Source organism: Salvelinus namaycush, chromosome 41, assembly GCF_016432855.1.
Source record: "Salvelinus namaycush isolate Seneca chromosome 41, SaNama_1.0, whole genome shotgun sequence".
In the NCBI taxonomy this organism is placed as follows: Eukaryota; Metazoa; Chordata; class Actinopteri; order Salmoniformes; family Salmonidae; genus Salvelinus; species Salvelinus namaycush.
In genome coordinates, this window is record NC_052347.1 from 2602300 (window position 1) to 2626009 (window position 23710).

The 23710-nt window shown below is 48.8% G+C and overlaps 1 protein-coding gene across 2 annotated transcripts in view; it reads left to right on the forward strand.

The window, feature by feature from the left end:
* The window catches only part of LOC120034296 (retinoic acid receptor alpha-like), a 177925-nt gene that overhangs the window by 78429 nt on the left and 75786 nt on the right, over positions 1-23710 (forward strand). For both annotated transcript variants that reach the window (XM_038980797.1, XM_038980798.1), the window contains one exon: positions 1203-2047. In XM_038980797.1, coding sequence (XP_038836725.1) covers positions 1861-2047 — 187 coding nt within the window. In that variant the 5' untranslated portion in view covers positions 1203-1860. The remainder of the gene's footprint in view (positions 1-1202; positions 2048-23710) is intronic.

Genomic DNA, 23710 nt, shown 5'->3' on the forward strand with positions numbered 1-23710 from the left:
GGAAAGTAATACGTGGTCTGAATCAACTACGCCCTGTTCTGTTTCCCTGTTTTGTTCCTGTAAGGGTACTTCATCATGTTTTTTAGAGGTTTGATGATAATGCTCTGGTGCACTTATGACGGCAGTCTTGTTCTTATCCCAGACCTTCACCAAGTATCTCTAAAAGGCCTCTTCATCTCTCCCCCTCCCCTCCCCTCCTCCCCTCTCCTCGCCCTTCTAACACAAACATGTCTGAAAGCCCAATGGTGTTTGGCTGTTTTACGACGGGGGCCTAGCCGCCCAGAGCCCTGTGTGTGTGTTTGTGTGTGTGTGTGGGCCGAATTCACAAGGGGGGGGGGCCTGACGGTGGTGGAGCACTATGCAGGAGATCACACATACGCACGCAAACACGCACGCGCACACACTCCTGTCGGCGGATGGCTTCACAAGGTGAGGCCTGATAGCGGAGGGAGCAGCACTTTGCGGGAGATCTATAAAAGTCCCCTGACCCTGTAAAAACGGGCCCTCGTGCACCCAACGCCCCCCTCGCTGGGGCCAGGGCAGAACAAATGCCTCTCAGACGGCTACAGACATGACATGACAGACCGGGAGGGAGAAAAGGGCACTCAAATGATGTTTTCAACTTTCAGACAGCTCCGGGTCCAGACTCCAAAGAACAGTAAACGGTTCACTCCTTTGGCATGTCAATGTCAGATGGGTGAAAGAGATGGAGGCAAAGCTGTCAGTTGTGAACTACAATTACAGTGCATAGTAGTGGATGGTCTTACAGACATTATACCTAGTTGCTACGGTGTGTAGCAACAAGGGGGTTTTGGGTTTATATAAGACGTACAACATTGGCATTGAACGGCAGAACTAGGTTTCTCTTCCCTCCCTCCCTCCTCTCTTGGAAGGTTGCATAAGTTCGTCTCTGTCTCCTGTTTATTGAGGAGCGGAGAGAGAGGATCAGAAGGACTCTCTGATGATGATTCACCCCACAACGGGAGGAGGGAGGAGGGGGTAGAGAGCAAGGTGGGAGCCCTGCTCCTAGTTGAAAACATTAGCGTTAACTAGAGAGGACCCACCCCACTGAATATGCATTTGCACCCCTGTCTCTATGTCTCTGAATATGCAGCAGTGAGTGAATCTCTCTCTAACCCCTTGTCTCTGTCTCTCGCTGTCTGTCTGTCTCTCTCTCTGTCTGTCTGTCTCTGTTTCTGAAGGAGGAATGTTGCCCGTCTGCCACAGGTGCGTTGCCGAGACTGAAAGTGAGTCCACCACGGCGATAGGGGTTGACCTGGGGCAACCCGGGTTACGGTGAGAACTAAAACCAGCCATCGTCATAACGATCCTCCTTCTCCTCCTCCACTCCGTCGTGTTGTTGTATGAGCTCTGCTGAGTCACCGGAAAGAGAAAAAAGCTGTTACCATCCAATCCTCCCAAGGCCTGAGATGTCTATCCAATCCTGAACAAGGGATCTGGAGTCCATTGGTGCCAGATGATTCTGCCTAGCGACCTCCCTTAGTATTTATGTAATTGGTGTTTCATTCATGGTATAAAGCTTAGTGGCCTAGTCTACCTCTATCGATCTCAGTGGGACACTCTTCACAACAAGGCAGAGGACCAGCCTTTTGGAAGAGAATAGCCTACAAGTTTCTCTGAGGCGTCCACCTGGAACATCGACGTAACCTAACAGCTCCATTTCACACACCTACACAAATAGACACCGTTGTTGTCCACCGTCACCCACCACCACCACTTCTTAATTCATTGGATTACGTCGTCACCGGCGGTTGCGGTTGGGGGGGGATGTAGACCGTCATCACCACGGATACCTACAGGAGACTCTTTGGACTCGGCTCAAGGTCCGCCGAGCAGAACATGGCGGGCAAGGGTAACCCCTGCCATCCCCCGGGGGGGCCAGGGAGTGCAGGGGGCCCCACTGTCTCTGTGGGGGGATTCCCCATGCCTCACTACTCCTACTTCTTCCCCCACATGCTGGGGGGGCTGTCCCCTCCCACGCTGTCCGGACTGCCCGTCAGCGGATACAACACCCCGTCGCCAGCCGGTAAGTACCAATCACATTCTGTTGGTGTATGTTGACATTAGTGAGTGATTTTAGAAAGATTGTCGGGTACTGCTGATTGGCGTTTGGTTGGCTGGTTGAGGCTGTTGGCATAATGGCTGACTTGATCCATCTTCTATTTGTACCAAAAATCAGCATTTGAAGTTTGACAGAGTTAGATCAATTCGGGGGGAAAACGCAGGAAGTAAAACATTTGGCTGTAACTTGGCTGTGTACTTTCCAGCATCTCCTGTGTTACGTATATATGACTGTCATGCTATATGACTTAATCAGATCAAAGTGGAGTCTATATAGAACTGGATTCCACATTAGCGGTTTGTGGAGGTGTGGAACATAGCCTTGACTAGTTGCTCCTGGCAATCTGGATCCCGGCCAGTTGTCATGCGGCGATGTGTCGAACTGAGCGAGCGGATTGGTCTGATCTCAACGAGGCAGCTCGAATAACCAACAGAATGTTCCTGGGCACAATGCCTCGGGAGGTGTGTGTCCTCGCTTGAACTGGCGGGTGGGCGCTCTCTCTGTGTGTACATGTGTGTGTTCATGCGTTAATGGAGGAAGTGTGCGTCTGTCTGATTTTGTGAAGAGTGAGAAGGTGTTGTTCTGACTGTAGCAGGGCTCTTGAAGCAGTTGTGATGGTAGTTAAAAAAAAAAATATATATATATATTTATTTTTTATTTCACCTTCACCTAGGCAAGTCAGTTAAGAACAAATTCTCATTTACAATGACGGCCTAGTGGGTTAACTGCCTTGTTCAGGGGCAGAACGATAGATTTTTACCTCGTCAGCTCGGGGATTCGATCTAGCAACCTTTCGGTTACTGGCCCAACGCTCTAACCACCAGGCTACCTGCCGCCCCACCTGGAGTAAGGGAATATTGACAGGTAGGTGGATGTGATATGGGGCCACCCGTCTATTCTACAAACATTATTTGATAAATGTCTCATATATCAACGTTAACGTTAATATTCATTTAGCAAGTATAGTGTAGGTCCTTCACTGCCACAGTACCCATTCTACCAGTAAACTGTCCAATCACAGCCAAGCTTACATCCGCTCTGTCCCAGCATGCCTTGCTGGGTGGCATCCTGGCCTCCTTTCCTCTTCCTCTTCCTCTCCTCCCATGTCTGTATGGGGAAAAAATTCAAAGCAGCTAATGTCTCTGTCCCTCCACCCACCATGTCCCACCCCTGGTGGCTTCCATTCCCCAGATCCAGGCTGGAGCTCAGTCGAGAGGCTGAGACAGACAGACAGAGCCTAGAGTACAACAGCCTGTCAGAGCAGAGGGGCTCCCTGCTTTCCTGTGTGTGTGTGTGTGTGTGTGTGTGTGTGTGTGTGTGTGTGTGTGTGTGTGTGTGCGCGCGCGCGCAGAGATGGAGTGCGTTCTTCTGCCTGCCTGTCTGGCTGGCTGATGAGCGTGCTCCTCTCTTGGTGCTGAGAGACTAATCCTCAGCTCCTGCATAGTGTTAGCTGACGAACAGCCCTCCCTCGCCGCCAGGGGCTAATTATTACACAGCCCCCCGCCACGCTCGGAGATGGCCTGGGTGAGCTGTCATGCGGGACAGGGACTCTCCTGAGATGAGAGGAGCTGGCGGGGGATAGGGGGGGGGGGGGGGGGGGGGGACTGCGATATACACAGCCCACATGCTGTGTTTGAGGAAGCACTGAGAAAGGAGAGGGGGTGGGAAGCAGCAGTGGCATGTCCTACATAGAGACGTGCATTATCATTTGAAGAGGTAGCATGAGGCAAAGCTGTGTGTGTGTGAGAAGATGGAGTAAATTTAAAAAATATATATATTTCACCTTTATTTAACCAGGTAGGCCAGTTGAGAACAAGTTCTCATTTACAACTGCGACCTGGCCAAGATGAAGCAAAGCAGTGCAACACAAACAACAACACAGAGTTACACGTGGAATAAACAAACGTACAGTCAATAACACAATAGAAAAAGTCTATATACAGTGTGTGCAAATGGCGTAAGGAGGTAAGGCAATAAATAGGCCATAGTAACGAAGTAATTACAATTTAGCAAATTAACACTGGAGTGATAGATGTGCAGATGATGATGTGCAAGTAGAGATACTGGTGTGCAAAAGAGCAAAAAAGTTAATAAAAACAATATGAGGATGAGGTAGGTTGGATGGGATATTTACAGATGAGCTGTGTACAGCTGCAGTGATCGGTTAGCTGCTCAGATAGCTGATGCTTAAAGTTAGTGAGGGATTAATATATTGCTAACTTCAGAGATTTTTGCAATTCGTTCCAGTCATTGGCAGCAGAGAACTGGAAGGAAATGCGGCCAAAGGAGGTGTTGGCTTTGGGGATGACCAGTGAAATATACCTGCTGGAGCGCGTGCTACGGGTGGGTGTTGCTATGGTGACCAGTGAGCTGAGATAAGGCGGGGCTTTACCTAGCAGAGACTTATAGATGACCTGGAGCCAGTGGGTTTGGCGACGAATATGTAGCGAGGGCCAGCCAACAAGAACATGCAGGTCGCAGTGGTGGGTGGTATATGGTGCTTTGGTGACAAAACGGATGGCACTGTGATATACTGCATCCAGTTTGCTGAGTAGAGTGTTGGAGGCTATTTTGTAAATGACATCGCCGAAGTCGAGGATTGGTAGGATAGTCAGTTTTTCGAGGGTATGTTTGGCAGCGTGAGTGAAGGAGGTTTTGTTGCAAAATAGGAAGCCGATTCTAGATTTAATTTTGGATTGGAGATGTTTAATATGAGTCTGGAAGGAGAGCTAAAGGCTATCAAAACTGGTCGTCTAGTGCGTTGGGGACAGAGAATAAAAGGAGCAGATTTCTAGATGAGGTAGGATAGATTCAGGGCATAATGTACAGACGGGTATGGTAGGGTGCGGGTACAGTGGAGGTAAACCTAGGCATTGAGTGACGAAAGGAGAGGTTGCATCTCTGGACGCACTAGTTATGCTGGGTGAGGTCACCGCATGTGTGGGAGGTGGGACAAAAGAGGCATCTGAGGCATGTTGAGTGGGACTAGGGGCTCCGCAGTAAACTAAAACAATGATAACTATCATAAACAACAGTATACAAGGCATATTGACATTAGAGAGAGACATAAGGCGAGACATAAGGCAATCACAGGTGTTGATTGGGAGAGCTAGCTAAGACAACAACGGGTAAGACAACAGCTAATCAGCTAAGACGACAACAACAGGTAAAAATGGCGATGAATGGGCAGAGAGGGTCAGTTAATTACACACAGGGCCTGAGTTCGAGGCTGGGGCCGACAGATAAATAAACAAAATGGAGTACCATGATTAGTGAACAGTCCAGCAGGCATCAGCTATGTAGCCAAGTGATCATAGGGTCCAGTGAACAGCAATAGATGAAACGGGGAAGCCACTAGGTAGTCGTTACTACGCTAGCAAGCGGGAGACACGGCGTTCAACATTTTTTATAATTGCAAGCCGGGGCTAGTAGAAGCGTCTGCTCCGACATCCGGTAGAGGACACAACTGATGGAATTATGTCGGCAGACCAGTCGTGATGGAACGGCGGGGCTACCGGAAGATATATTTAATTTAAAAATGGAAAAAGATATATACAAAAAAAGACAAAAAAAAACATTTCCACGGGAGAACGACAAAACAACGTCTGCACTGCTACGCCATCTTGGAAAGTCTTGGAAAGAATGTTCTTCCCCTTTTGCCTCTTTGACATAAGTCAAAGCCTCTTCTGTCCCTAGAAAGTTGGTTCCACGTGCTAATTGTATTTTCCATAGGTATGGAAATATCACAGATTCACACCCTCTGCATAAACCACACCTAAAACGTATTACTCAAGAATATGTGAAATTGTGGACTTGCCTCTCAAACCCTAGCCGCTCCTCCTCACCCTCTTCCTCCTATCACACCACCCCATACTATCTATTCTAACCTTGACCCGAGTTATGTCATGTACATTGCGCTAAGGTATACAATTTCCTGCCAGCATTATTGGTTAAAGCAGGGATTAATAAGGTCTTATTTCCCAATAAACTGGGATAAAAATCTACAATTCCAGGGACATGCCTCTCCCGTTCTGTCTCCCCTCGTAACCGTGGAGATCATCCCCGATTCGCCTCGACAGGGCAAGGAGTGTTAACGCCACCCCGCGAAACACTCCATGACAACCCCCCCCCCCCCCCAAAAAACTCACACCCTCTGTAGTCTGTATAAAACCCTCAGCCTCAAATGTCAGACTGTTTCCCTCCTTTTTCTCAACTCCCGTTGCCTCCTCTTCCTCCCCCCCCCCACACTCCCGCCATTGCCAGCCCTGCGGGTTATGACATGCACTTGAAAGTGGGCTAATTGAATGCAAGGGAAGGGCTGGCTGGCTGTGGAGGTTGTGTTCTCCAGGTCCAGACCCCAGTGGGACTGGGGAATGGTTAGCGTGCTAATTACCGATAAGGCCTAGCTGATGTGCTCAGGCTGGGATTAGTTGGAGCAGTAAGCAGTAGCAGCCCCAGGGTACTCCCCCTTTCCACACAGCTCATCTTCTCGTTCTCTCTCTCTCTTTCATCACTCCTTACCCTCTTCCTACCCTCTTCCACATGGCTCTCTCTCTCTCATCACTTCTTTTTTTCTCTTCCCTCCACTTGCAAAGCACCTCGTATTCTCTCACACTTTCTCTCCCTCTCATCACCTCTTTCCTTCGACTTATTTTTCCACACTTCTTTCGTTCTACTCTGCAGTTCTCTGTGATCCCAGTGTAAGGCTCAGCCGAGGGCCAGGTGTAAGCGAACGCCACGCAGCTGCGGTGGCGCCAAACGCCCTGCGGTTACTACGGTGGTGCCGTGTTCTCTGAGTGATGTCAGGAGATATGAGTTGTGTGTGTGTGTGTGTCTGTCAGATAGGAAGCTGCTCGAGCAACAACAAACACTGCCTGATGCCTCCAGACAGCCCTGTGAGGTTAAACAGGCTTTGTTTTTGAGCCTGTGGTGTTGTTGCCCAACGTGCAATCCGCCTTCCAGTCTTTTACTGTCAATGTCAATATGCTTTTTTGGAACTACACGTGTCACGAGGGTGTTTCCCAGGAAGTTTGTTTGAACAAATCCGAGATCTGTTGCGGAGAGACTTTGATCGCGGCCATTAGACTTACCACTTAGTCATGCAGTGATGGTTCCGATGGTGGTGTCACGCTACTGCCAGTACAGCCGACCCCAGATGACAGCAGGCGTGAAGTCAGCCAGCTCTGCCTCCCGGATTGATCGTCCACCACCGTGGTAGAACGGGAACCAGGGGCAGTTGGCTAAGGCCCGGGTGGGTGAATGTGTTGTGTGTGTGGGGGGTCGTCATCGGCCCTATTTCATCATCTCCGCCGTCACCACGACCAGCTTGGCACGGTCCACATGGACGACACTGCACCCCTCCCCCATCCGCGACTGTATACCACCCCAGACGGAGCTTTCATCCCGAATCAGACTGGCAGGCGTTGCGGCTACGCTCCTCTCGTACGCAGCTCTCGTTTTATGCTAATCAGCTCTCCCTCCAGTTTTCAAAGGAGGGAGTTGTCCCTGTAATCCGGGATGGCTCCATTTCGATTTCGTCACCCTTCCTCCCCACCCCATCATCCCCCTCCAGAAATAACGGAGTTAAATATAGACCTCCACATTATTAAGCCACAAAGAGTCCCATGTTGAGTACTATAACACCCCCCCCCCCCCCCCTCCACACCCACCAGCTTCCTCTCCCCTCAAACTCCGTCTCCTCTCGCCCTCCCTCCTTTCCTTCCTCCACTGCCGCCACACATATGCCTGCAGCAATGCGGCAAAGAGTCAAAAGTACCGTTGACTTTCTTTGGGTTGGTTCATTTAGTTGTCTCTTTCCTCACACATAAAAACAACACAAAGCCTGATTTACTAACACAGACAAGCGTGTTGTTGATAGGCGGACCTGCCACGTGATATGTGGTACGTTATAAATGTAAATACGAAAGAAGACGTATGACCACGACGCAAATGCAGGTGTGCCTTTTTTTGTTTAGTGTGTGTTGCCACGTTTGAATTAGGTGTAATGTCCACTGCAAAAAATATAATAGTAGTAACGATAATGACGTGTTCAAACAATCTAAAAGTGCTACAGTGAGTGCGTTAAAACGAATAAAAAGTAAAGATGTAGACAAAATAATGACACAACGAGACTGACATAAAGAACACAGCTGACTTGACGAGTGTCCCATCCGAACAATGACCCAACTTTGTGTCGCGCGTCCTAACCACTTCCCCGCTGCATTCGCTAACGCTTTACATTATGAAATGCTTGCCTGCTGAATACAGTTTGTACGGGTCAATGTAGAAATATGACTCTGATACAGTTGACCTTGCCATGTTTACCTCCGTCTCTTTGTCTCTCCTCCCCTCCCTCTTCTCTCCTCCCCTCTGCTCACCCTGGTGTGAAGGGAGACGGTTTGTTATCGCTGTTAATGACTGTGCTGCCTCCACAGGTCCCGCTGATACAGACACCTACTTAACGAACGTGCACGCACGCACACACACACACACATTCAAACACACACACACCCTGCCTCGGATGTCCCGCTGATCCAAACACCTACTTATCGCAGCAAGCTTTTCGTTAACCCCCCCCCCCACGGTCATTCAATTCAACGTCCCTCTTCCATTCCCCTTTAATCTGCTCGGCGTTCAATGTATCGACGCTCCCGCGTGCAGCTGGATTACAGCACAACCCTACGGGCCCTGGTCAAAAGTAGTGCACTACATAGGAAATAGGGTGCCTTTTGGTCCACAGCCTTTCACGAGTGTGTTACGGGCCGTACGGAGTGTCACGCTAGGAGCGTGCTTATTGGTTTTCAATTGATTTAAAGCGATGTTATGATTTGACTTCTTTTGTAGTTAGTGCTAGTGGGACCAATGGGATTCAACCCTCGAACCACCTCTGTAACAATAGGTATTGGCTTATGTGTTCGTTTTATTATCAAGATTGCTGGGAAGAAGATAGACAGGTGTACAGCAACTCTTGGAGGACGATGAAAGTCAATTTTAAAAAAGCGTCTTTATTGTTACAATTAAAACCAACGGCTGGAATTGTTTTGACTTGTAACAATAACAACACTCCTCCGAGAGCTGGTGAATCTCCTCTCATCTTCAGTTTGCTCCTCAACTCATGCACCTTGGCTGGTAGCAGCGGTGCTCCCTTCCCTTTACACGTACAAACAGACATTATTGAACGTAAAGACGCCAAGTGGTTGACGAGGTCTAGTCCTTTGTCTGGACAGGCATGTTTTCAACCCTGTCCTCAGCCTCGCTCTCCGACAGGCCTGATGTACGTCTGCTAACAGTTTCGTCCTCGCTCCTTCTCAAGGTGTGAGTTGGCTCTGGCATTGCAGCTCCAGCCGAGCCCAGTCAGTGTCTGGCTCAACAGAGGTGTTGGAGAGCTGTCGACACGCATGTACGCACTCGCTCTCTATCTCTTCTCGCTCTCTGTCTCTCTCTCTGTCTCTCTCTCTGTCTCTCTCTCTGTCTCTCTCTCTGTCTCTCTCTCTGTCTCTCTCTCTGTCTCTCTCACTCTCTCTCTTCTCTCACTCTCACTCTCTCTTCTCTCACTCTCTCTCTCTCTCTTTTTCTCTCTCTTTTTCTCTCTCTCTCTTCTCTCTCTCTCTTCTCTCTCTCACTCTCTCTCTCTTTTTCTCTCTTTTTCTCTTTTTCTCTCTCTCTCTCTCTCTTCTCTCTCTCTCTCCTCTCTCTCGTCTCTCTCTCTCTCTCTCTCTTCTCTCTCTTTTTCTCTCTCTCTTCTCTCTCTCTCTCTCTCTCTCTCTCTCCTCTCTCTCTTCTCTCTCTCTTCTCTCTCTCTCTTCTCTCTCTCTCCTCTCTCTCTTCTCTCTCTCTCTCTCTTCTCTCTCTTCTCTCTCTCTCTTCTCTCTCTCTCTCTCTCTGTGTGTCTGCATGGCTGTACGTCTCGTATCGCCATGGTGTTTTACGTTGTTGCGTGTCGGGAGCTGCCAGTCCCTGTGTTCCTGTCCACATCACCACAGTGATCGTCTCTGACCAAGCTCCATTTTGATTAGTCCACCTTTGGCAGACACCAACTGGGACATGCCCAACCAGTGTTTTGTCTTCCCGAGGGCTGCTGTGACGTCTACGTCGACTCGCAGACCGCTCACCTCTACTCGCTGCCAAGGGCTGCGTGGCATCATGTTGAGGACAAAGAAAATTGTTTTAATTGGAGGGGAATAACTCTGACAAGTGAGATTGTGAAGTTGACCAAGTTTGGGGATTTTCTCCGTCGCAGTTTTAACAGTGTTAGTTATATATGCTGACCACACCGCTCGCCTTGCAAAGGACATTTACACCCGCATGTTATTCAGTCATTTCATCTAAACTGCTCGCGAGCGTCTGCTTAGCCAGGCGCCAAAATAGAACTTAGTTTAATTTTTTACGCTTGACGGGCTGCAAGTCCCGCCTCTCCTATCTCATCATTGGTTTTTAGGAACTTATACCCATGTGTGGGGATTGAAAGATGAACTGAGGTCCACACTCCAGTCCAGTTGGTGGTGGTAATGCACCTTAAAGCGACATATACAGTCCACAGAAGAAGACTACTACTGGAGGAGAGATTACTAGAAACTAACTAGGTTTCCCCTTTTATCTGTTAATTACATTTCAGAGTAGAGAACACACGATTTTGTGTGACTCAAAATGGGTCAAAATCCTACAAAGATCCAGGAAAAAAGAACCTTGTTCATTTCCGGTAAAATAACAACCCAATGTTTTTCTCCCAGGACAAAATAGCTAGCAACAGCAAGCTAGCTAGCTCAATGTCCATGAATGTTTCACGTGTTTTGACCTGTCCCCAAATGAATATAGTTGGTTCAGAGTTCGTTTTGATATTTCAATCTGCGTGTCCTGATCGCGTCTGGTACGGATGGACAAAATCAACAGGCGGGCGATGGCGGACGCAAGCGCGTGCCCGGCCTAGACAGCATGTTAGTCATTGTTCACTGTCTTAAAGGCATCGTTTCTTTTATAGACCCTTGAGTTCTCGTAGCGTGAGCACATTTGATGATATTCGCTCTGTCGTTGTACGTAGCTCTGACAGAATCCACAGGCATCCTGAACGCGTCTGACAATATTCACTGTGCCGTCGTTTGCTTAGGTCTGACCTTATCCCCATCTGTCATCTCTGTCACAGGTCTGACAATATCAGACCTGACATCTGTTAAACTTGTCTGATGGTGTTCTAAAGAAAATGGGCTTGATGCTTATCACCCTATTCCTTAAATAGTGCACTACTTTTGCACCGAAAGTGCACAAAATAGGGAATAGGGTGCCATTTGAGACGCACACCTGTCTAGGGTGCGGTGTCTGCTTGTTGACGGAGCTGATATAGGTCGTTGTGACTCGCTGTTGCTCTTTGGGTAGGGATGATATTGGTTGCTATGGAGCAGATACAGGTTGTTACGGTTACCGTTGCATCACTGGTTAACCGATTCAGGTTGTTGTGGCTGTTCTTGTGTTGTGACTGGTTTAGGTTCGTCATTGTGATGACTGCTCTTTCCATAGCGGTGGTGTTTACTTGACTTTGTTGCTTGTGGAGGACGGTGTGAAACGTCACTTGGCAAACTTGACTGACATTTTGCGAAAGTGTGTGGGATGGAACTTCATCCATTATGGTCCTATCATTTTATAATACTTAGCACAGGGACGATGACAGTCATTTCAGGACAAGTCGTTTAGACTTCAAACCTCCGAGTATTGTAAACTTCAAACAGACTTAGTCATTGTGATGCTCGTCACATGACTGTCTGACTGAGACTTTAAAGCCAACCACGCCCAATGGTGGAACGACCGCACGTACCTATTGCCAACTGATATATGGATCACACACACACACACACACACACACACACACACACACACTGCCTTTGCATTGTGCTCCAGCCTGCTGTCCTGGGGTGGGACGGTGGAGGGGTGCAGGAGAGGCCCCTGGAAGGAGACAAGGAGGCGACCGTGGAGCCCCGAGGCATCTTAAATCAACCAGGGTCAGGCGTGCCCTTCACACAAGAATCTTTCCTGTTGGGTCTTAAATTTCGCCTCCTCTATGACTCTCTGCCTGCGCCTCCTTCACCTCCTATTCTTTTCAGCTTTTCTTGTTTTACTGTCTGCAGACAGGCGGCTCGGTCCTCTTGCGTTGCAAGGCCCCAGATCTATCTGTCTGTGTAGGCCTACGTCTGTGGCCCTGCCGTTTCTTTCTGGACTGCTCTAGCAGGCGAGCGCTCTGTGCGACAACTCAGCACGTCAAGTTTACCTTTTTAGATGTGTCATTTGACAGTGGCGTCACCACGCCTACAGCAACAACAACAAAAATGCTGGCTCATAATTCCCCATATCCTGACAGAGATCTCTCTCGTCTGTGGAGGGATGGGCGGATGGTAGTCAAAAGGGAGATGGGCGCTGGGCACTGACAACAGGCCAGAAGGCAGGACAGTCACTTGGAAAGACCCCCAAAGCGTATGGTGAAGAATCTAAACAAACAGTCGTGGTGTGGGTCATCATCTGGGCAGAATCTCTGTTGTCTCAGAGCTGGGTCACGTCCAAGGAAAAATAGGAGGGCCGTTTAGTTCCCATCCACAACCCTCAGAGGGGTAGTGATAGAGAGAGGAGGAGGAATGGAAGGACAGGGAGGGAGAAAGGGAGGGGGGATTGATGAAGAGATAAAAGATAGGGGGGGGGGGGGTGTTGAAGGAGGGATGGAGGACACCGAGGGAGGGAGGTGGGTAAATGGAACAAATGATTGGGAAGGCGGAGGGAGGGAGGGGGGGTCAGTGATGGAGAGAATGAAGGGAGTGCTGGTTGTCTTGAAGGAGGGACTGAGGGAGGGGGAAGGATGAGGGTGAGCCTGTTAAAGTATGCTAGGACGGTAGTGTGGCTGCATGGCGGGTGCTAAAAGCCTGTTAAAGGGACTTGCCTGCTTTTACTGCCTGACTGCCTGTCCTCTGATCACTTAAACACACGACCTTCAGGACTCTATCTGATAAGAAACGCTGAAGACCACTCTGCATTAGAGAGGTGTGTGTGTGTGTGTTTTTGTGTGAGCGTCTTTGAAAAACTGTGTGTGTGTTTGACCCTTGGGGGAAATATGTGTGTGTGTAGGTTGCCTCTGTCTGTAACAGATACGGTCCAATATATTGGTACACTTGCATGATTCAAACTTTTTTTATCCCAATATAATATAAGTTGAAATTGAAAAAACATTTGGTCTTTACATGTGTTTCCGTTTGATTTACAACTGCACAGGACCAATTTCATTTTTTTTTTTTTTTTAATCAAAAGTTAAAGTAAGATTTTTCACTTCAAAGTAATAAAAAAAAATGTCCGGAACTAAATCATTAAAAAATCTAATTAATTTGGTTGGATGCAGTGATTCTCGTTTACTGTGTAATTTATCTCACCTATGGTAAATTGCAGGTGCCTACGGGGTTAAAAATAGCAATTCTACCAGTTTTGAAAATAAAAAATGTAACACTCCATTGCACTCCGTTCTAGTGCAAGGTTGCCAATATATTTGACAGCATCTGTATAGTGTGTATGTGTGCGTTCATGTGCATGTATGTCTATGGAACAGTAGTGTGTGTGTGTGTGTGTGTGTGCACCTTGCCAGTAGAGAGACACCCTTCCAGTGTGACGGTGTGAAAAGCCCAGCTGTGTCATAGAGGGAGAGATGGATGAAGAGAGAACGATGGAGAGAGATCCCACGGGATTTTGGCTGAGGGACAAACGCTGCTTTCCTTTCATAATGGCTTGTCAAGTCCAAGACTCCTAATTGGTCGGTTTAGACGGCACGCGCCAGAAGGCTGGTCAGCTGGTTTGATTTAACCATAATTGCCTTCGTTTGAATGTCGGACGACAAGGTTTTCTGTCAGGCTGTCTTAAAACAGGCGAGGACAGGTGTGTATATTCAAGTCCAAGTCCTCTTTGCCTGTCACGTTGAGGTATCCAACGTGATGTCACACAGCGCTCTCCGTGTGTGAGTGTGTATTTGTTCATTGCGAACTGGCTGGACTGTTGCTTCGTGCTATTAGCCTCTGGTGTTTTGGAATGTAGAAGTTTGCTTTCGACCATTTATCGACCTACGAAACACTGCGGGGGGAGAGGGGAACATTCAACAAGTCCCCTCTCTAGTTCTCTCTCTTTCTCTCTCTTGTGAAATACCAGTATTTTGTGTGTTTTTTTTCTATCACCATGGTTATGGTTATTCATAACTCTCCTTGTTATTGGACCTAGTTAGTGCGTAGTTAGCTTTTCATATTGAAATATAACAGCCTTCAAAGTGGAGCCTAGTTATTCAACGGCAGCGCGGACGCACTTTGGCGAGGAATGATTGTTTTCCACGAAAATTGCAAGATGATGGTGCTCCGGTTTTATATTCCTCTTCTGTCTGTTTTCAAGGAGAATTCTACGAAGCGGTTCTATCATTTGAAACTCAAGGGGCCATGTTAATAAGGCCTAAGGACTATTCCTTCCCTGTTTCCACCTCTCTCTAGAAACAGCTTTTTTATTGTTTTTTTTAGGCCACTTTGGGAATGCAGGGCTGAGTGTTCATTTCCCCTGCCGCCTCCTTTCGGTCTGTCGTTCTTTCTGAAAGCTAATTACTGCGAGAGCTCTCTGAGTGGCGCTTGTCTGTCTGTGGTGACGTGCTTCTTTTAAGGTGTTGATTTGTCCCTGTTCAGTGTGAGAACGTGTTTGAGTGGTTGTCGTGTGCAGTGTTCCTTACTACAACCTGCGGGGTTGTTCAGTGCCCCTCTGTCCCATTCCAGACCACCCCGACTATGCCGATCAGACACACTCTTCCTCCCCTCTCCTCCTCTCGCCGCTCTTTCAACCGCTCCAACCACCACCACACCTCTACACCCCCCCCCCCCCCCCCCTTCACTGGCAATAAATAACTTAACATGCAGAGTGAACCGTAAAGGTATTTTTCTTTAATCAGTGGTGCAGGTAGCGGGAAAGGGGAGGACGGAGGGAGGAGGTGAAGGAATCGGAGAGAGAGAGAGAGAGAGAGAGAGAGAGAGAGAGAGAGAGAGAGAGAGAGAGAGAGAGAGAGAGAGAGAGAGAGAGAGAGAGAGAGAGAGAGAGAGAGAGAGAGAGAGAGAGAGAGAGAGAGAGAGAGAGAGAGAGAGAGAGAGAGAGAGAGAGAGAGAGAGAGAGAGAGAGAGAGAGAGAGAGAGAGAGAGAGAGAGAGAGAGAGAGAGAGAGAGAGAGAGAGAGGAGGAAAAGTGTGTCTCGTCATAGTCGGGATGGTCTGGAATGGGACAGAGGGGCACTAAACAATCCCCCATTTCCAAACACACGCACGCACGCACGTACAACGCAAGAGTTAACGATCACATCTGTTACAGTAGCAAACACACACCCCTCAATCTCTCTACATCAGGGCTCCTCAGGGAGGCTGGTCTGTTAACTCCCTAATGTGTTTTATAGTCATGTTTGGCCTTTATTTATAGAATAATTTATTGAACACTGGGACTGGTAGATTGTAAACTATTGTTTATCTATCATTTGAAGGTTCGGGGGGGTTGGTGATGTCTGTGACATGACTTTTCCAGGGTCGTCTATGGTTTAGGAAACATACACTGAACAAAAATAGAAAAAAGGCATGCAACAATGTCAGTTTATATAAGGGAATCAGTCAATTGAAATAAATTCTATGGATTTCACAGATATGCATCTGTTGGTCACAGATACATTTGAAAAAAAATGACCTCACAATGGGCCTCAGGATCTCGTCACGGTATCTCTGTGCATTCAAATTGCTATCGATTTAAAATGCAATTATGTTCACTGTCCGTAGCTTATGCCTGCCCATATTATAACCCCACCGTCACCATGGGGCAGTCTGTTCACAACGTTGACATCAGCAAACCGTTCGCCCACACAACGCCATACACGTGGTCTGCGGTTGTGAGGCCGGTTGGACGTACTGCTAAATTCTCTAAAACAACGATGTAGGCGGCTTATGGTAGAGAAATTAACATTCAATTCTCTGGCATTAGCTCTGGTGGACATTACTGTAGTCAGCATGACAATTGCACGCTCAACTTGAGACATCTGTGGCATTGTGTTGTGTGACACAACTGCACATTTTTTAGTGTCCTTTTGTTGTCCCCAGCACAAGGTGCACCTGTGTAATGATCGTGCCGTTTAATCGGCTTCGTGATATGCCACACCTGTCAGGTAGATGGATTGTCTTGGCGAAGGAGAAATGCTCACTAACAGGGATGTAAAACACATTTGTGCACAAAACTTTTGAGAAATAAGCTTTTTGTGCGAATGGAACATTTCTGGGATCTTTTATTTCAGCTCATACAACACGGGACCAACACTTTACATGTTGGGCTTGTATTTTTGTTCAGTGTATTTTGACTTGTTGCTTAATATGTTGCCAGGAACATTTCATTCAACTTTTGCAGCCAGAGCTGTTGATAAGCAGTTATTGGTGGCTTCATCTTCGGTGTGGGACGGGGAGACTGTGTGTGGAGTTTGAGGGGGAAGCTAGCTAGCTAGCTGTCACATGGTCAGCTGTGGCTGACTAGATGACTGACTGGCTGACTAGATGACTGATTGGCTGACAAGGCCTCTTGCTATTCCTGTTCCAGAGACTAAAACAGCCTGGACGTCCTGCTACAAACACAGAGCGAGAGAGACACACAAACAGAGAAGCAAAGAATGCAAATTGGTGGTATGCACACACATGTACAATGCACACGTGCACACAGTCCAATACATTATTTGTGGTTAAATGCATGGGCACACACACACACACACACACACACACACACACACACACACACACTCACACACACACATTCACTGTTTCCCAGCGGTGAGACTGAGAAAATGGTCTAGTCTTTTCTTCCAAAGCTCCAGACCAATAGCTCTCCCTCTCCTCCCACAGCCAACCTCAAATCTCTCAACCCCTCCCGCTACTTCAGACTGTGGGCAGACGTGTCACAGCCCACACTCTCCTTTTCTCCCAGGTAATCACTTCTTTCATTGAAAAATGAGACCAAAAACCCAAATAATTTACCAGAGAACAGAAATTGCTACCAGGTGTGTTTTTACTAAGGCAGCCATCTCTCTTTTCTCTCTCTCATTTTCACTTTCTTCAATTCTCCACAGTGGAGGAACTCTGTGTGTGTGTGTCCGTGCGCGCATGTGCAGAAGTGTGTTGACAGCCAGTCTCAATCCAAATGTGACACTACCCCCTTCGTCCCTCCTCCCCCGTCATCAATTCTCATTCCTCCTCCCATCTCTCTCTAAAGTCCTGGAGGGAAACAAAGATGGAGGTATAGAGGGAGGGAAAGAGAGATGGATAGCTGAAGTAGGCTTTAGTTTTAAAGCCTCCACCTGTACACTCTTTTCACTATGGATTTAAATGCATAGAATACACACACACACACACACACACACACACACACACACACACACACACACACACACACACACACACACACACACAGGCGACACTGCGGATGAGTCTGACTCTGTCTGGGTCTACTAGTGCTGCTGCCCTGATTTGAAAGGATGTGTGAACGAGGAGAGGAGAGGAAAGGAGGAGACGAGAGGAGAGGAAAGGAGGAGACGAGAGGAGAGGAAAGGAGGAGAGGGAAGGCTGGCTAGGTGTTTTTTGAGGCTCTTAGCACACGGTAACTCACTGGAGCAGCTGTCAGTGGAGCGAGCGGCGACACGAGGAGGAGGGGGGTGAGCGGTGAAGAGAGGCCACTAGCTAGCCCCATTAACGCTAGCTAACGCTGCTCGGTTCCCCCACTCAAGTGGGACTGGGGGGCTAGCGTAAAGCGGTGCCTCGTGTCACTCTTTTTAATTAAAGCAATGAAAGTGTCAGTCAGCCGAGGTTAAGCGCTCAATTAGGGAGACAGAGCGAGGGGGGGAGGATTTAGATGAGATAGCAGGGGGAGGAGAGAGATGAGTTTGGAGTACTCTTGAGTCTGAGATTATGCTGAAGTGTGCTGGTGTGTGAGTGAATGTGTGTGTGTGTGTATACCCCGTGTGTGTGTTTGCATGATCTCACTTCCTGTGGGCCTCCAGACCAAAGGCAGTGTCTGTGGGAGAGAGTGGAGTGTTTTATAGAGGCCCTGTCAGCCTGCCTCAGGCCCCAGCCTGGATTTACTGGCCACAGACAATGTTTATCACTCAACAGAGAGTAATGTGAGCCGGAGGGAAGGGAAGAGGGGGGAGATGGCGGGAGAGAGAAAACGAGGGAACGAATGAGAGGGGCAGAGGGAACTAGAGACGGAGAGAAAGAGAGGGTACGGGAGACAGAGAAACAAGAGACAAGAGTCTGGTGAAAAGGAGGGGGAGAAGAGAGAGGGTTATTGGCGGCTTTTTGCCTCGGTCCATTTCTCGGTGCTCCCTATAAATCCATGCAGAGATAGATGTACCTAGAGAGCGCGAGAAAGAGGGGGATGGGTGGTGGGAGGGAATGAGAGAACGATGGGGGAGGACGGAGAGCGACAGACTTCAGCGATTTCCAAAAGCCCTGAAGTCATTTTCTTTCGGAAACTGAACACGTTCAAGTTCCGCCCTCTGGTTGGTTTAGAGCAGAAGGGACTCCTCCCACACTTCTCTCTGACTTCTGTGATGTCCATCACATATCCCTGCAGTATTTCTTAAGCATGTATCTTTGTCTTCTATCATCTTCACACTGTCTTTACGGAGTCTTTGCTGCGCTAACTTGGTAGCGAATAACATGTTTTGCAAATGCAATACCTTCACGGGTACGGTATCTTTTTGTATAGTATCTTTATATAGTATCTTCACGGTATATTTGCAGTATCGTCACTGTCTTCACAGTATCTCCGTAGGATTTTCACAGTGTCTTAGCTGTGTGCCCGTGGCGCTGGCTGGCACCTGGCATCGTGTGAAAGGTGTGAGGTGTGAAACTCCCTGATCCAAAGCCTCGCCTCTCTCCCTCCTCCCTTTCACACGTTCACACACACCCCGTCACGGCACACACCATGCCCGCTGACATTTAGCCACAGCACATCGCTAAGTTCACTGAGGTTGGACGAGAGGGAAGGGACGGGCGATGTGTGGTGGGGTGGGTGGGGATAGGGTTGACTGCCTCTGTATGCTCGACAGAGAGGGTCCCATTTGGGTGGTTGGTTCAGAGAAAAGACCACAAGGGACATCTTGGTCTCCCAGAAAGATCCATGTAGACGGGGAAGGTTACCTTGACCAGGAGAGCGAGTTGACACTAGACCACTATTTACCCACGGAACCTTGTGCATGTTACCATCCAAGTCTCTCCTTCCCCCTGTCCTTCTGTACTTCAGATAGCTGACATGATTGGATAAGCGTAGGCCATAAGTACTGCCTATCCAGATCTTTTAAATCCAAAAAGGTCAGCATGGGCAGAGGAAAGGAGGCCGAAGTATTGGATTGGAATCCATCCTTAACCGTCGGCAGCTGGGCTGAGAGAGACGAGGGTTCCACAACTTACTCGTCGGCCCTACATGTGGGGTGCCCACTTGTCCTGCTTCCCACCTCTCCTCTTCCTCCCACACTCCCTCTCTTTCTTCTTGTACACCTCTCTCCTCTTCCTCCCACACTCCCTCTCTTTTTTCTTGTACACCTCTCTCCTCTTCCTCCCACACTCCCTCTCTTTCTTCTTGTACACCTCTCTCCTCTTCCTCCCACACTCCATCTCTTTCTTCTTGTACACCTCTCTCCTCTTCCTCCCACACTCCATCTCTTTTTTCTTGTACACCTCTCTCCTCTTCCTCCCACACTCCCTCTCTTTCTTCTTGTACACCCCTCTCCTCTTCCTCCCACACTCCCTCTCTTTCTTCTTGTACACCTCTCTCCTCTTCCTCCCACACTCCGTCTCTTTCTTCTTGTACACCTCTCTCCTCTTCCTCCCACACTCCGTCTCTTTCTTCTTGTACACCTCTCTCCTCTTCCTCCCACACTCCCTCTCTTTCTTCTTGTACACCTCTCTCCTCTTCCTCCCACACTCCCTCTCTTTCTTCTTGTACACCTCTCTCCTCTTCCTCCCACACTGCCTCTCTTTCTTCTTGTACACCTCTCCTCCTCCTCCTCCTCTAGTTCATCTCGTACAACTCCTCAGCAGGCCCTCCTCCCCTTCTCCCCCCGTCTCTTTTCCCTCTAACCCCCCCCCCCCCCCCCCCCCCCCCCAGGCTTTCCGTGTGCCAAGGTGTTGAATAATGAATGGAGGCAGGCTGGGTTGATTAAAACAACACTTCAGTCCAACCTCATTTAGTAAAGGCCTGACTCAGTGAGAGGGGGGCCAGCAGTGTCCTCACCAAGACTGATTACTCCTGACGGGAGCACGCACACGCATCATCGTTAGCATCCAAATAGGCACTGGACACATTACAGTACCGATAGAAAGGTGCCCTGCCCCCGCCCGTGCTTGCCCGACATGAGAGTAGGCGTGTGTGTCCCCCACACGTGTGCAGGCACCCACACCTCCCTCGTTCGCGCCTGTTGCCGCTCCCGCCGCCGTAAACAAAGCATCGATCCTGTCCTCTTTAACGTGCCCCAGCCCATTCCCTCACAATATGAACATCAATCACACTCCAGTGGGCAACTACTACTTCTACACTGCTGGAGAATGTTGGGGGGGGGGGGCGGCAAAAATAAACTGCCTCCTTCATCTATTTCAGGGGGGAAAATCTAATTCGCTAATCGTTTGTGGCACATGGTGCGAGTTCCCTTGCGCTAATTATGCCTGTGAGATGCTATTAATGTCTGCTTTGATTCCTGCTCCGCCGTACCCACAGCAGCTGCCAGACAGGCTTTTTTAAGGTCCGCGTGAGAGTAGAGAAAGCCTGCTTTTGAAAAACAAAAGTGTGTGTGTGTGTGTGTGTGTGTGTGTGTGTGTGTGTGTGTGTGGGCCTGCATGCCTGCCAGTGTGTGTGTGTGTGTGTGTGGGGGCCTGCATGCCTGCCAGAGTGTGCGTGCAGTAAAATATGTCCAGTGTGTTGAGGGGTGGCGTCTCATTAGAGGAGGGGAAATGGCCGTCACAGCTTGACAGACCGGCGTTAGCCTAGCGCTCCTTCGCTAGCACACAGCTCACCGCTTGCCTCTGCGGGGGCCTCCCCGAGACGGGGAGGTGGAGGGGGAGAGAGAGAGAGGTAATTTTCTTTGACGTGACCTCTCTTGATGGGCCTGCCTGTGTGGGTGGGAGGAAGGGAGCGAAGGATGGGCAGACAGATGGAAGGGGTTCTGGTGTGTGTGCGCCAGAGTGTATGACGGCGGTAAACGATGCCTCACCGTCCTCCCAGACTTCAGTGCCCTGCTCTCAGTGAGGTGGAGAAGCTAGCTGCTAGCGTATCACTTAGCATACGAAGAGAAGAGAGTATCTGGGCCTGGTGGTGAAGGAAGAGGAGGCCTACGGCAATAAGACTGGAGGACGTCTGTTAGATAACCCGACACGCCTTATGTCCTTTGACATGAGCAGTGCGGCGTGGCTAGAACGGCGCAACAGGTCAATGGCAGGTTAAGGGTTAGGGCTCTGTGAACCTAGATTACTGCGTTAGACAAGGCTGTATCACACTGTCCCCAGTACTACCGATATACACACACATACAATACCATGATACCAATACCACATCGACAACATTCATGGCAACATTATGAGACGTGATCTGACGTTCTGCGTCATGTCCTCCATTGACGTCATCCATGCAACTTTGCCCAATAGACCAGATGCCTTATTTTGTCTGAACGAACCACAGGATGAACTGGTCTGGAAACTAAAGCAGCTGACTCAAGAGAGAATGTGGCTTACAGCACAGAAAGGCTGCCGCACACACACACACACACACACACACACACACACACACACACACACACACACACACAGACTGGTACATGACACACACACACACACACACACACACACGCTCAGTTAGGAATGCAGCTGAGGCGGCCTCGTTCTGCTCGCTAGTGCAATTTTTTAGCATGAAGTGGCCCACCGCCATAACCACGGCTGTTTAATCAGCTGGACACACAAACAGTTTAGTGAAGTGTGCAGTGGAGGGTTACTGAGTGTTAGTGCAGTCGGGAACGGAGCACAGTGCCACACGTTCTTTGTGTGTGTGTGTGTGTGTGTGTGTGTGTGTGTGTGTGTGTGTGTGTGTGTGTGTGTGTGTGGTGTGTGTGTGTGTGTGTGCGTGCGGGAGTGTGTGTGTGTGTGCGGGGGTATGTGTGTGGGTGTGTGTTTACTGTTCATGTTCATCGTCTTGTGACTGAAACTTCTCTGGCGGTGGGCATCATCTCGGGGGACGGTAGGGATGCCAGATATTGGAGTGTAATGGTTTAGGTCGTTTTGTTGTGTCGATGAGGTGAGCTCTGAGACTGTTAGATCAGCCAGACAGGAGTGATCAGCTCTGATGTCAGGGCTTAGTGGCAAACGGCTTCACGGACTGGCAGGATAAGTGCCGGGGTGAATGCTAGTCACGTTTACACCAGGTTAGACCAAGGCTGCGTTCCAAAGGGTAGCCGGTTCCCTTTTATAGAGCGCTACTTTTGACCTGGGTCCATAGGTTTCTGGTCAAAAGCAGTGCACTATATAGGGAATGGGGTACCAATTGGGACACATCATTAAACTAGAGGCTAAATAAAGATAAATACTATATATAACTTGTATTTGATTCTGTAAGAGGATAGACCTTCGTCATCCTTAGATCTAGAGCCATAGGCAGTTTCTTTGTGATTATAAATGTATAATGATTTGCATGAAAACAATTGTAATAATTTGGACATCTCGTGTGCTCATTCAAAGAGCAGAAATGGCTCAGATTAGAGGGGGGGGGGGGTACAGGGCGGAAATAAAACTGCATGCCTTTTGTGTATATTTTGCTGAGCTCAGCTGCTCTGGTCCAGCGTTTTGGCTGCAGCCCTAAGCACTCTGGGCATTACTAACTGAACTATCAGCCACCTGGATCATCTGGCCACTCTGCCATGTGTCTGTGCATGTACGAGTGTTACTGGATGTCTCTCTCGCTGATAGCTTTTCTATGGGGAGGCGATAGTAATACAACATGTACATGCAGTACTGTGGCTATTTTCATTGTGGCTGTGGCATCTCTGACGTTTTGTTGTGGAATATCTATGCCGACTCAGTGCCCTATCGGAGTGTGTGCGTGGCTGCGTCGGCCTGTGTGTGTATTGGACATGTGTCTATTGGTCCTGTGTGTGTGTGTGTGTGTGTGTGTGTGTGTGTGTGTGTGTGCATTACTCTGAGCGCCGCAGCGACGAGTGACATAATCACCTATCAGATGGGGCTGTTGTCTGCCTCGTTGTTCCCGTGAGCATTGTCAATATGTCGCTTCTGTTTTACAAGACCTTGACTATCTTCCCTCTCTCGCTCTCTCTCGCTCTCTCTCGCTCTCTCTCGCTCTCTCTCGCTCTCTCTCTCGCTCTCTCTCGCTCTCGCTCTCGCTCTCTCTCGCTCTCTCTCGCTCTCTCTCGCTCTCTCTCGCGCTCTCTCGCTCTCTCTCTATATTCAAGGGGCTTTACTGGCATAGGAAACATATGTTAACATTGCCAAAGCAAGTGAAGTAGATAATAAACAATAAAAATGAACAGTAAACATTATTCTTTTTGAACTTCTGTAAGTGTAAAGACATTACA